The sequence below is a fragment of the Rissa tridactyla genome, chromosome 14 (genome assembly GCF_028500815.1).
Source record: "Rissa tridactyla isolate bRisTri1 chromosome 14, bRisTri1.patW.cur.20221130, whole genome shotgun sequence".
Taxonomy (NCBI): domain Eukaryota; kingdom Metazoa; phylum Chordata; class Aves; order Charadriiformes; family Laridae; genus Rissa; species Rissa tridactyla.
Window position 1 is genome coordinate 274745 of NC_071479.1, and position 17493 is coordinate 292237.

Genomic DNA, 17493 nt, shown 5'->3' on the forward strand with positions numbered 1-17493 from the left:
TCGCCTTTTTTTTTTTTTTAATCTTAAGACTAGACTTCCTAAGCAAGCTAACATTGCAGCACTTGAAGCACCATCTGAGGCCAAGTCTCTGGAACAGAAGTCGCACACAGAGGCGTTCTTCGCCATGAAACACAGGGAAGTCATCTTCCCACTACTACAGCAAGGTGAACGCCTGAACATGCACCAACTGAGGTCAAAAGAATTATTTTCTAGAATCCCTCCTAATTACTGTCCTCCTCCTGCCACAGATATTGAGCTGAGAGGCTCACCCTGCAGAGAGAAAAACTTTTCACATGAAGGTAGACAACATGCAGCACCAGGATCAGAGGAAACCTCTGAACGGAGCTCCTCCAAACCTACTCTGCTACAGACATACGCAGGGCTACTAAATTAGTGACTTTGACTTCTACATGAGTATTACTTAATCTTCAGCTATTCCTTCCATTCTTTGGACAATCCCTCCTCCCCAAAAAGCCCGAATGGGTAATTTCCATCAGCAGCTGCACTTTTTGTGGTTTCATTGTGGGGTTTTTGACTACAAATGGCTTTATAGGTTGGGATTCCTTGGATTTGTCTGCATGTTATGATAAAACACAATGGATTCATTCACAAAACAAAACAAGTTTTTACATAACAGAACGTGCAATAAAAGCGCAAGAAAGAAAGAAAAGAGAAAGAAAGAGAGAGAGAGGTATCCAGAGGAGAACTTACCCCGCGCTTTAGGCTCCTGAAGCAGTGGATTTTGGGTTTGGAGGTCATAAACTCGTTGAAGCGATGGGAGAGGGGTTCCTTTTGCTGCTTGGGAGACTGGGGGCCGTTGGGAACAGCAGAGGGTGAGGCAGAGGCAGGGGGAGGAGGAGGGGGCTGATGGGGGGATGTTAAAAGGGACATAAGCTACGTATAAGAGATGGAGAAGTGACAGAATAAAAACCAAAATAAAAAGATAAAACGAAAATAAGCATCAAAACCAATATTTGAAATCCAGAGAAAAAACCAATTAAATAATTAAATATTAAAGGCCATGGTTCAAAAGACGGGGGGAAAGCAGTATTTAAGAGTTGTGTTAAATAAAGAATGTGATAAATGGAAGTTTTAGTAAGTGATGCAACAGAAGAGTAACACAAAGTATTTTGACAGGAGGCTCATGCAGACTCTTCCATGCAGTGCTATCCCCATAAATTGCCCTGTTCTCTTCTGTGGACAGCTCAGAATAATGCATATGGATAGAGCTTTCAAATACCTGAATTTAAATGGATCAGATAAGGAAGGTACCTTAGTGCCCAGTAGCGTTTCTATTATCTGGAAAACAACAAACCACATTCCTTCCTGCTTTCAAATCATACCTCAGTAATGCGCATCACACTTCACTTCTACAAATTATTCTGCCAATTTGCTCATGAGTTAGTCCTGGTTGGTTTTTTTCTGGCTACACTGATGTAAGCACCAGACAGCCGTGTTCTCTCATATACCAGCGCAACAGGAATGATCCATTTTGAACAGGTAGATCTTTTGACTCTGGCATTAGTAGAAGAGGTTTCATAGGGTCAGAGCAAGGGTGAGATCAAAACCACAAAGCTACTCCGGGCTTCCATCAGTGTTACTGAAAACCGGTTTAGTCCAGTCACCCTGACACATTCTGGTAACCCCAGAGAAATGTCGCCATGCATTGTGGTGTAAAATATGACAGTGAAATGAAAAAGGTTTAATGGATACATAAGTTAATATGGTTCTTTTAGGAAGTCAACTGCTCAGTTAGTTATGCTCCGTTAGTTGTGCTTAACAAGAATGAATCGCAGCAATTCCCTGTTCCCAGCCACCCAACTGCTGAACCCAGTGGACAGACTGAAAAGATAATGCAAATGAAAAGCCAAGGAGAGTTTTAGAAGTGTCAAAACAGTAATGCCACATTAAAGCTTCCCAAAAGTAACGATGTTAGTTAGCGCACATGGCACTAGGTAAGTGGTATACAATTCTAATTCTTTCTCTGAGTTAGGAACAGAAATGGACCATGGCAGAGACATGACAACTTAAGTTAAATTAATATAATCAAACGTAATTAAAGAAATTATACAAGAAAAAAAAATGTTTCAAGATATAAAGAAACTTAAGTAACCAAAGACTACAACAAAACACCATATTAAGACATCAGTTATTAACTTTCGGAATCTAAAATTCTCTTTAAAAAATTGTAATTGCCAGGATTATTAGACAAGACAGAGGTTATTTACTATACATATACTAGCACCAAGCTCAAGTTTGCAAGTCAGTACCTTATTTTTCTTGATGAATGGCCATAACTTGCCCTTGGACTTGCCACCGAACTTCGGCTCAGACTTCCCATCCCCTCTTGAGTTGGAAAGGCTGGATTCCGAGACAGTCCGCTTCATTGGCTGCGTGAAGTCCTCAAAGTCGACGTCTCCCGGAGGCTCGAACCCGGATTTAAAGGCTTCTATTACCAGCTGTGAATCCTGAAATGGGACAGATCCAGTACAAGTATAAACATCGCTGATGAGGGCTGTCATCTAATTGGTGCCATAGAAAAACAGTACAAGGACAAGAAAGTTTGCCCATGCACGAACCAGCCTTTACAGGGACCAGTCTCATTCCCGGGAATGAACACCCTTCCAGGGCCCGGGATCGATACAAGTCTCTCACCTTCTGCTTAAAGACCATAAAGCATGGGTCACTGCAGTTAACTAAAGATGATGCCGAGGAAGAGTAAACTCAGGTCTCCTCACTCCAACCTTCCACTGAGGTGCGGAACCCTGGAGTTTCACCCCAACCCAACAATGTTTTCGCCCCCTTTGTTTTGTTTACACACAAAAATCAGAATTCTGATACAAACACCTTTTAAGGTTTTTTTCATGTCTACTGGTAAAAATGACTAAGAGCTTATTGCTATTAACTTTACTGACTAGAAAAGCAATGAGATTGCAGTAACCGAACAGATAACTTTAGTGACTCATAACAAGATTTAACGTATAGAATTGCCAGGCGTGCAGCTGTAGGCAAACTAGTGGAAAATCCCAATAAATTCTCCCATATAAAGGAGCTCTTGAGCAATCACACTGCCCCAAGCTGACAAGTCGATGCACGTGAACTCATCTACAGTAAATGGCAGGAGTTTATCTTACGAGCTTTACCCAACAACTGAGCAGTCCAAGGTCATGCAAGTAGCCCGACACCTTGGTGCGGGAGGCTGGGAACTCCATGCACTGTCATTAAAGCCACATTCCCTTTTGGCACTACTAGGAGTGTTAGATGCAAGTCAGCCACATACTGTCTGTCCACCGTGTACAATGGTTTTGCTGCCCCCTTTTTTTTTTTTTTTTGACAGAAGGGAAAAAAATATATATCAGAGCTAGAACAATATATACAATATACAGCATTTTTCCTGGCCAGGTCCACAAATGCAATTAATTATAAATAAGCTCAAATTCAGACTTCCAAATTGCCAAATGCATTCCAGCATCCCAAATGCATTTAAATCTAATGGACTCAGAAAAAAAATTATTTTAACACACTTATCTACTTGACTTCTTGGTAAGAGGCCTTTTTTATGTTATATTGTTGTAACAGTTTTCTTCTAAGATCATTAGAGAAACTGTGCCACAGCACACAAATATCTATCACCATCCTCTTCAGGCAAAAAAAGATGAACTTGTTGCTTTGAAGGCATTTCACAGATTCTGCTTATGTCTGTCGGTAAAACACTATTCATGAGAAATCCAGTGGGATATAAACATATCCAGAGGCCAGGCTCAACTGAGCAAAACACAGGTATAGGAAAAGTTTTGCAAAAGTCTGCAGGGGATTGTGAAGAAAATTAAGGTTTAAGATCCTCAAACTCTCAGGTGCTCTGCGAAATTCCTACACAACTTTTAGGGAGGCAGAACAACACCTTCCTCTATCTCATCCTAGTTTGACATTAAAACTTCCTCAGATCTAAACATTTGAAGAGATTTTTAATAATACTCACGAAAGCAAGATGAAGAAGGAAGAGACTATAAACATACACAAGGTTACATTAAATAATCTGTGGATATTTTATCCTATGCGCAGAGCTTTTCATTTTTTCCTCTTAATTTTACAGCGTTCCTTCCATTTATCCAAAACATCCTTCCACTACAATAGAGCTTAAAATAACCAGCATGCTCCATATATCACAGAGATAATGTCATAACAGGAACTCCAAAGTCCGTAACAAATTAATTTTATCTGCTGCTAGAGCCTTCTGAAGCAAGTTCTGTATAGGTTCACCTCGCAGTCACTACAGCTTACCCTTGCAGCATGACCTGAAGCTGGCCATTTTGCAAGTGGGCATGAGGCATAACTTTGTAACATTTAAACTGCAGAGAACATAGAAAGTATTAAATCTGTCCCATATGTCATTCTGGTTCTTAACGCTTTCTGACGGAATAGGGGCCCTGGAATAAAAGCGATCTTCCAGAATCCTGCTAGCATCCATAGAGGGAGGGAACATGGAGCCAGCCGTGGGAAACAGTCTGCACTTCCACAGTTTCAAAGTCATTATAGAAATACATCCTTCCTTACTACTGTATTACACAATTCTGCCACTAGAAATCATAGTGGTTCACAGATACCATAGGAACCCACCTTCATAGGCCGATGTTTGTAATAAACTTACCCAAAGCTGAAAATTGATAATAAAAAGCTGCAACACACCTCCATGAAGTGCAAAGTTCTGCCGCTTTCATTATTTTTTTTCCTTTTTAAACAGTAACGTCTTACCGTCAGCTGGTAATATTTTACTCACAGCAAAAAAAAAGCTGCAGAACTTGAAGGTTGTTACATCCTTTCAGCTAGAGTTGACACACAGTTTGGTACACAAGGTAAATTACTAGAATTGGTGTTTTCTCTAATATTTTTTTTTCTTTCTGACCAATACATCTTCTGTATTAGTTGTGGCTGTTCCATTTAAAGATCTGGTTTCTCAACTGAAGTTACCACACAAAGAGTGGAGCTTTCATTTAACCTCCCGCCTTCTTTAGTAACTCTGTATGTGAAAATAAAACCAAAGAATAGCAAGAGCTAAATAAGAACTCCAAACGCAGCACTGCCTTTTGTCAGTGTCACAGTGTCTGACCTTACACATTTCAAGTTTGGCAATACTGTATGTTTGTTTATGATTACCAGATCCTGGAGATCTCCTCCCAGCTGGGAAACACATGTGGGCCCAGAGTTTCACACAAAGCTTTTCCTGCTCAGCAGGCTCTTGGTTTTGCTCACCATTGTACTAGCTATATTATCACTGGCTGTCCTTGCAGTCAACTTCCCTGGAATCTGACTCAAAGCTGACTACAGCACAGATCTAGTTGACTTCCCTATGCAAAGTTTTCCACACTTGAAAAAGATAAGTAAAGGAGACAACCTTGAATTTGAACTTTTTGAGGAAAAGGAGAAGCTCTTCTGACGGTAGCCTGAGAGAGCCCAAACTTGCTTCTTAAAATGTTAAGAGGTGAGATGGGAAAGGTCTGCTGTAATCATAGAATCTGTCGGCTTGGAAGGGACCTTTAATGGCCATCTAGTCCAAACCCCTGCAGTGAGCAGGGACATCTTCAACTACATCAGGTTGCTCAGAGCCTCATAAAGCCTGGCCTTGAATGTCTACAGGGATGGGGCCTCCACCACCTCTCTGGGCAACCTGGGCCAGTGTCTCACCATCCTCAGCGTAAAGAACTTCCTCCTAATGTCTAATCTAAACCTGCCCTGCTCTAGTTTAAAACCATTGCCGCTCGTCCTATCGCTACATGCCCTTGCAAACACGTAATACTCTGCATTAGTGGCAAACGCAGTATATTACCTGGAAATAAGAGAAAATACAGCCTTTAAATTGCTAATGTGTGCACTTATGGCCATCCTCATGAAGTGACAGGACCTGCACACTACAGAAGGGCAGGAACAAACATATCACTTATCAGAATCAAGAAAGTTATAAACTACCGTTCCATAGATGAAAAAAAAAAATCTTTGATGATATTTAAGAAAAGAGAATCCTTTATGCATGTAACTGTTTTCCAGATAGAACGTGCTAAACCCTTTGTAATTGCTCAGATATAACAAATCTGTTTAAATGCATTTTTGTTCGCATGGTGTTTACAGGAGACCCCTTAGTTATCCATGCTCAAAGCCAGCATTTTGTGGTGTCGTACTTGTGCACAAGCCATCAATCTGACTTAACTGTGTACAAGAGAGACTAACTTGAATATAAAATTAACACTGATTCAAATACCTCGCTTAAGTCTGATTCAAACTGATTCAAACACACGCTTAAGCGTGTTTTGCTATGACCTCACTTGAGGATTCAAGCAGTTGTAGGCTTAGATTAGGAATCTCCCCAAGACGATTTCACCATGCAGCACCAAAAGCCATACCTCAAGAACAGCACGTTGTTCTAACATGGAAATCTGTGCCCCAACTCTCCCTTCTCCCACCCTGAAAAGAGTCATTTTCAGATTATTTGGTTTCCTATGCTGCTCTCTGTGAGAGCAATTGCTGAGCAGAAAGTAGTGGATTCATTTCAAAGCTTCAGCCTGAGGCTTATGCCGCCAATTAATGGCGGTCTCCGGGCTCTGGGGACTGAATAGCTCAGAAAAGATTCCAGTGCAAAAAACGTATGGGAAATTCAAACAGCCAGCAAGACACATGCTGTTTGTATTTGAAGCACTAATGTGATCCATGAGAAGGGCTGAAAGAGCAAGCGGCGACTTCATTTACGAAGGTAGCAGATCATTCTGAAAACAAAATAGAAAACACATTTGCCCTCATGCTAACTGTACATCAAGAAGCTCAACCAAACTCCTTATCAGCCTTTTTATCAGGAAGGCTTCTTTTTAATGCTACAATGATGTTCAGAAATCAAGATATGCGAGAGCTCATTTACAGATTGCTACCAAACCTCAAATCTGCAAACAAAGATTTTACAGTAGAAATTTTGCCAGATTGGTTGCAATTATTTATGTAGCAAATACTTTAAATACTTCCATTATTATAAAACTAACTGGAATGAAGATATTTCTGCAACATTTAGTTTTCTGACTATTAGGCATAGAACCCATCTGAACAGGAACTGGGGATTATTAAGTATCTGGAATTATGCCCACCTTCCTCCTTATTCTACGCAGAAGCCCATTTTTCACTTACGGGATTTCAAGAAGTAATTATCCTAGTAAGTGAGAGAATATTCCTAAAAGGAAAAAAAAATTAAAATAAAAAGTAGAGGCATTTCTGGGTGTTAAGTAGATTTGGGAAATAATCTGAGCACATCCTGCCTCAGACAAAGTAGCTTGGGACAAGAAGCCATTGTTTGTTTTATTTCTGTAACTATAAAGCTCTTGTGCTGCAGCCTGGACCCAGGATTTAAGTCTCCGTATCTCAGTGAACAATACTAAAGATGACAATCAACAATCCAAACAACCCAACACTTACATTCTTGTGATCAATTGATTCTGCAGCCTTTGTTATTTCATCCAGACACTTTCCAATGATAGGGATCACTTGGCGATCGACCTCTGCGAAAGTTTTCATGGATTCACCTATCCTCACGATTCTTCTTTCCTCCATCTCTTGTATTTTCTAAAACATTACATTTCATTCAGATCAAATATCAAAATTAACTTCACAGTTTCAACCCACTTTTTTCCCCAGCACACATCAGCTGCTTCAAAAGTTATGGTTTAAACATATTTTTAAGAACAAACTAGGACAGCCTCATGAAGGCACCAAGTGATATTGTTCCCTCAAACATCAAAATGCCATTCTAAAAGTAATCTCTGTTACACCTCCTGGGAATTTTTCAATTCACTTTTTATGTTAAAAAATGCTGATTTGTCAAAACCCCAGCTTTAGACTTGTAAGGATGGCTCCTCAGGCTTTTAAGAGAATTTCTGCAACAAGAACTTTTTTCATTTTCTGTGCATGTTCTGAAAGATCTTATTTTCATTCCGCTGCAGAATCCAAGCAAACAAAAATCTTGACATTTCTCCTTTTCCTTAGGAGGTAATTTTTGGTTTACAGGCAGTCCTATACATCACATGTTGTTCACACCAGGGCTCCTCAACACATGCTCCCTGTTGCTCAATGGATTCAGTGCCACAGTCTCCAGTATAGATTCCACGGGCCTCTCATTTACAACAGAGGGAAACTGGATGTGGTATAACGCTATTGTGACAGATTATACCAGGATACAGAAGGGCATGAACAGGAACAGCCTGTTTCACATTAGACTGCAGCAATCTTAGGAAGCACTGTCAGCTTAAAAATCCCCATTGCTTTGACTGATCCACAAGCAACACAAATTCTTTACAAAGCAACTTATTTCAGCATCTGAAAGGAAGCACTAGAGCTTACTGGTGCACTGGTAGTGAAAAGGATACATCCGCAGTACTTTAAGCATGCTCACCTGCAAATCACAGCACTTAGCAGATCTAGCACTAAATACAAATACATTGCAAAAATTTTATATCGGATGCCACGGATAATTTATCTCAAGACATTGGTTTGAAACACCATGAAGCAAAAGAGTCCATTGAGCTAAGAAGCTGCAGCTAGGGATAATAAAATGCGTAATTGCTACGCAAATATCAGTTATTTCTCATCAGATGATAAGCACGTGACATTTTCTCCCTTAAAGAGGTTGTATTTTCTACTTCTGATGCTTATGACTCATTACAACGGAACAGTCATTTAGAACTGCTCTACTACATTAATCTCTCTAACGTTCAGTCAAGCACAAACCCAGATCTTCAGTCAATATAAATCTGATGGCTTTTTTGTTCTTTCTCTACAGTCTTTCTTTAGGCCCCCTAAGGCATAATCAGCAAGCTCGCTTAAACCCTTTGACATTCACTGGTACAGAATTACTGTGGTTTAAAATTTAAACATCTGTGAAGTCTGATTTGAAGACGGGTTATAAAGGGCTGTGAGGCTTTACAGATTTAATGATGCCCAGCTGACTCCTGCCTCAACAATGCAATGAATGCTCTCATTCCCCAGATGCATGGACACAAGAGTTTAACAGAGGAAGATTGTGAGGATTCCAAAGACTATCGTAATGTGTCATGACAATTCATGTCATCTTCCTCATATATTATCACTTGGTATCTACTCTAAGAGAAAGGGACGATTTATCCTAACGAGCTCTCCATCTTGTGTTGGCAGACTGCATACAAAATTTGCTAACAGTGACAAAAGTCACCAAAAAATAAGAGACAGGGTCATAGAATTGAGACGATGTGCAATACGCCCCTCTGTTCTTATCACAAGATTAAGAGCTACTCTAGACCAGTGCCAGTGACCCTTACCTGGAAGATGTTTGGTATGTGTGTGTAGTAATGATCATGCTGCTCACTGTTGAACTTCTGTAGAGTGGAAGAATATTCAGCTTTGCTGTCTTCTGCCATTTGATGTCGTAGCTGAGCTTGCTGTCTTGCCTAAAGAAATGCCAAAAGAAATTTATAGTTTATACTACAGGGAAAGAAATTGCGTTGTGTTACTCCTCATCTGACTATCCTTACCAGTAGGCAGCACAAGAAACAGCATATGGGTCTCTGAACACTTCAGCTTGTGGTTTAGTCCTATTTTGTGAAACAGTTCATGCACGTTGAGCAGAAGCCTGCAGCGTGCACACTGCTGCAGTTCCTTTCTTGTGTTACAACATGCTCTTTCCATGAGCCATTTTGCATTCCATGAACAACCTCTGTTTGTACTGCAGGTAAAACACCAAAACAAGTTTGCCCCTCTACTAGCCCACTTAAGACGCACACACGTTTTCTGTACGCTTGCGGTCGCTCTTCTTGCTCCACTGTATGCCCCATTGGATGGCACCTGCTTTTCTCTAACGAACTACTTACCTGTTGGCTAGCAGTATTTTAGAGGGAAAGGGAAACCACAAAAAAAAAAAAAAAACAAACCAACACGGTTTTGTCTCATTTCACATGCCTTAGCCAACATAATCATGACAAAATATCTTAACTTGTGCTCCCACTGTGCTCTCTGCAAAGTCCTTTTTCTACAGTTCCTCAAACAGCGCTGGCATGAAGTGCACAAGGAAAGGGGAGCCTTAGTAGCAGCTGAGACACGACTCCCTTCCTATTTTTACCCACACAGATTATTTGCTTTGCTACCCAGCATAGCAGAGGGCAATTAACCTCCCTTCTTTCCCTAGAACAATCTGTCCCTGAGTGACCCTTTTACATTTTCAGATTCCTCTTACAGTTCTGCTTCCCAAGGCCTTCTGTTATCTGTTCCACTGCCCAATATTATTCCCTTACCGCCTCTACCATCTGTTTATTTTAGTTGCCTTTTCCTTCCTTGCTGCTGGCCTTCATACAGCAACTCTTCCTTCTCTTCCCTCCCTACCCAGCTCCCTGCACCCACACGCTTTCGCTCCCTGTCCTGCATCCACCTGCTGCAGCTCCCTCTCTCCCACTTTGCCGTCACCTGGCCGGAGCTCTGCTGCTCTCCCTGCTCCACCATGCCCACTCCCACGGACCAAATCCTTGCTCCAGGGAGAACTTTGCGACCGACCCGAGTGAGTGAGCCCAGGATTTGGCTTTGGAAATCTAAAATATCCTGAGTTTGCACACATTTTTCAGGCACTCATGGAGCCTCCTCACCCTCCGTTCCCAACCTAGCCTTGAACAATGCTGTGTGGGTCCAGAAAGTATTATGTTCCAATCACCTCCTCAATTTCAGAATAACCCCTTTAAGAAAAGGGAGAGAAAGACTGCTTTAAAAATCACTTAAAGCACTTTGGGGTGTTTCAGGGAAAACACAACAAATAATTTTGGCATATTTTAAGTGGACTCCCATTAAAAACAGTTCAGAACGGGATTATTCTTTGAACTCTTCCAAGCAGACAGTAGTTTCCTGACAATAAATCCACGAAATACCAAATCATGGAACATTTTAGTAATCATAACTGGAAGTTAACAAATTCTGCCAAAAGGTTTCAAATCTCAATTTGCAAAGAAATAGGCTTCCCTTCCATTTGTCCAGCTCGCACATCTCACCTAATAATTTATTTCACCTCAATTCAGCTATTTCTTTTGCATACACAGTCAGCTGTAGAAATTTCCTAGATCCCCTTCAACATTCTTTCTACAAAAATAATTCAAGCACAATGAAAAAATGCTTTGGCACCAAGTGCATAACAGGAGATGAAACAGTAGCACCAAATGGAAAAGACTGAGACCATAACCAAATAAATAAATCCAATACAAGACAGGCTTTCAACTTTGCTTGTTTCCCAGGAGTTTTAACCGTCCACTAACTCCTGTAAAGGATGCGTATATCACTTCAGAAAATCTACCTGCTGCAGTGACACTCCAAGAAGCCATATCAATCATTTTTTCTGCCCAAGTGCTATATAGCTTATTAAATTTCATTGTCCACACACTCATATATAGCTACATTAAATATGAGTGGAAAACAATACAGCCTTGTACTACAAACACAAATTTATGAGCAAAACAAAGTCAGCCATGGAAAAGTGGACAGCTGTAAGAGTAACGTACGCTTGTCTCCCAACCCCTTCCTCAAGACCCAGCTGCTACAGATCAATATCCATTTGTGAGGCCCATTCTCGTCATCTACCTAAGAGCAACCCATTGTCTGAGCTGACTTCTACAACAGCCCCAGTCCCACTCATACAGCTGTCCCTTTTTCTTTTTAAATAGCACAACTCAGGAATTTGTCCCTTGACTCTATTGTTGAAGCAGAAAAACAAGAAATCCATTATTACCCATTTCCAGGCAGATCCAGCAAACATTAAGCCATCAGAGTCCACTTCCATGAGCGAGCTCATTGGCTGGACGTGAGCAAAGTAAGTCTGAGCTGCATGTGTACAGGGGCAGATGCTTGGTTTCCAAAACGATCTTAACTGGCCCCAAATAAGAGGGGGCAGCAGATGAGTAAGTAAAATTGGGTACATTCCAAAACCAAGAATTTTTGTATGAGTGCCCCAGTGATGTTTTGTTTCTCCTGGCCATTTAATGCATTTGGCAAGCTTCAAACAGTTTAAATATTTTTTCCAATGAGGTATTTGGATCTTAAAATAAAAATATTTTTTAAAAGTCTAGAATTTTTTTTATTACTTCATTTTAATACGTCACTTACTCTAACATTATCACTTCTAGTACTAACAGAATTATATTTTATAGCTAGGTTCCTGCACTCTGCTGAAGCACAGAATGATAAAAATGAGTTGACGTTAAGTTTCACATTCAGAGTAATGGATGCAGCGGCCTGGAGCTGCACAGAGTCAGAGGAGCTATTTCAGGAGTAATTTATAGTTGAGCTTTACAGAAAATAAATTTTTGACTTCTTTACTGCTCACTTGAGCATGCAAACAGCTTCAGAGAAGGTTTTTCTGGGGGCTTCTTAATGTTAAAATATTTGATCTGAACAGTATTTTCAGGAGGAAAGGCTTTGGGAGTCACGGTCTCTGGAAAACCAGACCATGATTTCAGATATAAGAGGATGGTACTGCAACACAGCTTTCAGTCAACAATCCTCTTTCCTTTAACTGGGCAGGGATGCCTGAGCAAGAGCTCACGTTTCCAGCACCACATGCGAAACCACGATCCAGATCTACAGACTGCCAGATTACTCGGCTGTAAGAGATGTCAAGGCCAGGTACTTGTAATGCACCAAAAAATTCCCTCTGCTCTTGAAAGGAAGAAAGAATGAGGTCGCCTTTCAGCATCATGAAAAAGCAGAAAAGGGTATATACATGTGAGGGATTTGTGGGGAAAAAAAGCAGTTTTCTTTCAAATGCATGCTTCTGCACACATTTGCAAAAGACACACAGATTTTGCACACTCTCTCCCAGAACATACCTTTGTAACATCTTTTTGTCCCCAAATAAACGCATGCACTGTGTACACATATTGCATCTTCTCCAAAGTCTGGTTGTGTTAAGGCAGTTCTTCTCTGAACTCACATGGCAGCAACAAAACCAAAAGGTCACATATGCCAATGCAAGTCTCATCAAGACAAGAGCTCCCAAGCATGAACAACAGCCCAGTATCTGCAGCACCATTAACCTTGCAACGAGCATATGGGTAAACTGCAGGTTTCCACCACCACGGCAATCGGATTTATACACAATCACACCAGAGGAGTGTTTTGTATAACTAACTCTGAAAGAGAACTCAAGGGAAAGGAAGTGTAGCTCTGATACACTGAACTCGTCAAAACCACAGCAGCAGCAGGTAAGGCTTATTATGTACGACCTCTTCTCTCACTGAATTGCCATTAAACATAATCAAAACCAATCTTTTTTCCTTCCTTTACACAACCTTACTAGTTGATGGGGAAGAATGCAGGGCACTAGCTAACTGCAGGGCAGTAGTAACTTTCAAAATGTTGATTCTTAAAACTGGTAGAACTGCGGCTGTCTTCAATGCTTTAAAAAGAAAAAAAAAATTAAAAAAGTCAGGCCTCAAGAACACTTCCGTTATGTGAAAAACAACACTAAACTCAATAGCCACATGAATTGGCAACATGCACTATGGCTTCTATCTCTTCGACAAGGTAGCAGGAAAAAAACAAACATTACTCCTCAAGATTATTTTAATCACATTTCTTGCAGATTTTCTACCTAACCACTGAGTTGCAAAACCCAGACTTTCAAAGAGCATCAAAAGTTAGTTCCAGACGTTTAAATGATTCCACCAGGAATCCAGAGATAGGAGATCTCAGCTAAGTGATGGATACCAGGGTGGGACATTGATGCTCTAAAATCCTTCATATAGTAAGTACTTATGGAAGTATTTCTTTACCCTTTAAAATAAGAAATTGGAAGAAAGTTAACCCTGCAACCCTTTCACTCTGAAGTAACCCATGTTAAGGGAATATATTTAATCTGAACCTACTCATCACCTGCTTGAAAAATCCACAGCTTAGCAACATGATGCAACTAAAGTAATCATTGCGTATCAGAATGAGACAACAGAATTACGGGCAGGGAAAGTTCTCCATCATCCTTTCAAACACGCAAAACTAGTAAAGCTTTATATACTGATCTGAAATCAATCCTAGTACTTTATGCCTTCGACTAGTGGTCAGAAAAGGAAAATTTAACAGAGAAAGGGGATACATACATCTTTATGATGGGCACTGTCGATCCTGAAGGTGTGAGAAAATGTTAATAAGCCGCTATCCATTACATGCTGCCTCCGAGAGAACTCAAAAAAACCAAATCCTTGTATGGCATTATTGGATACACCTTCTCCCTCCAAAATCTGGTTTGATATGAAAAGCAACTGGTGACTAAGTGTAGGAGAAATTTAAAAAAAAACAAAAAAACAAAAAAACAAAAAACACCCAACAAGTACACTTTCTGCCATTTTGGTCTCCAATACAGAAAAGAATGAAGGATATTTTGCTGAGAACAATTTTCTAAGACACATTCCAGAAACAGCAAGAGGGTCAATAGACACACTGTCTTCTGGGTTTACACAGACAAAAAATGCAGCTCCTCAAGGCTGTTATGGTGGGAGTGATATGAATAACTGAAAAGGGCAGAAAAAAGCTTTGGCTGCTATTCAGCCGATCCACACTAAGTGGAACAGTTCAACTTCTCAGCAGTTGCTCTTGTCCAGAATGGCAGAGTTTCCAGTCAAAACTTTGGTGTAGTTTTCTTTCTTCTTTCTTTTTGCCTGTCCCCAACCCCTCCTTTTCTTTTAAACCCAGACAGCATGTGAGATGCGTCACTGACAGACTACTGCCTGCCAAAATAGATCTGTCTTTGGTAAACCCAAGATCAGACTAAAATGCAAACACAAAAAAAAAAAAATCACCCCCGCCCCCCCCTCAACTACCCAATCCTTTCAAAATAACTTAATGATAAAGGCAGACTCAGAAACACTTCACCAATTTCAGGAATCCTTTCAATTGCTCACAGATTTTTCAGCGGCAGGCTCTGGTGCCCCCTCCGCAGACAACCTCACATAGAATCGCTCTCTGTCCCGAGCGGGCACCAGCACGACCAGCAATGGGGCGCCTCTTGGTAGCAGCAACACTGGCAGCGTTTGCAGAATCATTAATAACAGCAGGAATTCTGCCACGGACTTCAAAACAGGGCCAGGATTTCAGGCTTTGATTTACACAGCCTCCAAATCAAGCTCCATTGTTTACTATTTTACAATAACCAGCTGGGGTCTCTCAACAGGCAAGCAGAAAAGATTTTGAAATTTGCTTTTCTGAAAGTAGGAAGTTAGAATGGGGGGCGCAAAATAACAAACAGAAAAAAACACAAAGGGAAAAATCCTTACTTTTAACATTAGAAGTGGTGAGAAAAAAAAAAACTGAGAATCCCTGAAATCCTTTGGCTGAATACAATACACAAATGAGCAAACCACTGACAGGGGATGGAAAAATCTTCATCACCGGATCTTGGGAACTGTTATCTAGTGCAGTTGCATTCCACATAATTCTGCCAGACTATAAAAGTGCTCACCAATATATACTATATTAGTATATATTAGATATACTATAGCAACAAAACACCACTGAAGCTCTAATGAGAAATATGGACCAAATTAATGGAGCTGGGACAGTAACCAAGTAAGCACACTGCACAGGGTTCTAACACAGCTCTTGAATTTCTCTGGTTAATAATTATATATATATATATGTATACATATTATATACGTGTGTATGTGTGTGTATACATATATATAAAAATAATAAATAACATCATATTGCAACAAGGACTCACCCAACTGTGCCAGTCCTATACTCTTATGACCAGTCCTGCAGCATGACTAAAGGCACAGTTGCTTGCTGATTAATGGAATCCGACAGCCAGAGGTTACCTGAACTTTTACTTAATTGAACGAGCCCAAGACTTCACTTGCCTGGCTTCAGACTTCAGTTCTGCTGCAGACTCCCTTGCACAAATTTGACTGCTGTATTTCCCGGTTATAAAAAAAAGTGTATTGCTTTTTCTTTTTTATCGTATCCAACCAATCACCTCAATTTGGTCTGCGAAGTGTTCAGAGCAGTCTAAATGTGTAAGAGAAGGACCACTACATAAGAATTAAGAGCAGCTGCAAACACTGACACACCATGCACCAGAGAAGCACCTCTCGGTGCACTGTTCCAAGGCCCAGGTGAAATAACTGCCTTGAATCCAAAAGTTTGCCTCCTTGCACTGCCATTCTTATGTCACAAATACTAAATATCCAAACTCTTTGGGTGACCTAGCTGCAAATCCCTGCTAACATCCAGTAGCTCGCCACATAGCTCGGAGAAACACAGTTCCATGATGATACCTAACAAAAGTTCAGTACAAAGGAACGAGGCGTTCAAGGTAGGTGTAAGGTTATATGGGCTTGAGGGAGGAGGTAACAAGATGTGTTCGGGGCAGTGGCCAACAATGTTTAAATTATTTCTGGAGATCTGTTTAGTTGTACTAACATAAGCAATTAAATTCTGCAGTGTATAAATGTAAGTAAGGAATATAAATAAGGGAAATTATTTCAGGACTGCATAATAGATTGCTTAGTTCATACTTTGAATACTGGGCACGGTTCTAGTCATCTCTCTCCAAGAAGAATTTACAAACACAGCCAATGCAGAACAGATAGTTGGGGCTGAAGAAAGTTACCAGTACGAATTTGCTAGCCTTAAAAACAAACTTTATGGGTACAATACATTCACTTAAACTGAACAACTTAAAAACAATGAGCTAAATTCTGAGGTCTCTGCTTTATTTTCCCTTAGTTCTTCAACAGGTGAAGATATCTGTTCTAATATTTTGACAGAATGACTGTAAACAAGCTTTCCAGCTGTACAGCATAAACTAATTGCTTTGCATTAGCTAAGAACACTGGTTATATTACACTTCTGATTCAAACTGCACTTGAGCCTTAATTCAGAAGTTGCTCTTAAGCCTCCCCCCCTCATACCCCTTTTCCTCCTTGTTTGATCCTTTAGCAATTTACCTCCCAATAGAGTTGTAGTGTTACGGAACTCAGTCAAATTGCTAGGGAAGAGCATTACTGCAGAGGAACACTGCTAAGAAGAAATGTAAGTTAACATGGATTTCCTTATCTTACACTAAAATTCACTGGTGCTTCTGTTTATTGATCTCTTAACACCAAACACAGTGTGTGCATGGGATACATATGGGTAGTTACTAAGTTTTCCACGCACTCCTGATGCAGTCATTAACTCTTTATTGACTAGAGATCAAAGCTCTTAAATTAGTCATGATTCCAAAAGGGAAACAGCTGCTACATACAGTGTCACAGCCAGCAGGTTGTAAACAAAGCTTACTCTTCCAGAAATGCAAGCGACTGTCCTGAGGGACTCCCTACACTCACACACTACATCATCCATCAGGAAGGAATCAGTTCAGGAAGGAGACTGGGGCCTGCATAACCCAAAGAAATAATGTTAGTGCGAATCTAATGGCCTTAAATCACGTTACCAAGAAAAGACTGGACTTAAATTGATGGGAAA

General features: G+C 40.4%; 1 protein-coding gene across 17 annotated transcripts in view; it reads right to left on the reverse strand.

The window, feature by feature from the left end:
• Positions 1-17493, reverse strand: part of FNBP1 (formin binding protein 1) — a 102607-nt gene that overhangs the window by 26007 nt on the left and 59107 nt on the right. For 8 of the 17 annotated variants that reach the window (XM_054220819.1, XM_054220818.1, XM_054220817.1 and 5 more), the window contains exons 7-10: positions 9324-9452; positions 7450-7596; positions 2271-2468; positions 712-894 (exon numbers count right to left, since the gene is read on the reverse strand). In XM_054220819.1, the coding sequence (XP_054076794.1) occupies positions 712-894; positions 2271-2468; positions 7450-7596; positions 9324-9452 (657 nt within the window). Of the gene's footprint in view, positions 1-711; positions 895-1272; positions 1300-2270; positions 2469-7449; positions 7597-9323; positions 9453-17493 lie in introns of all 17 variants that reach the window. The other 9 variants (XM_054220821.1, XM_054220816.1, XM_054220823.1 and 6 more) reach the window with 4 other exon arrangements.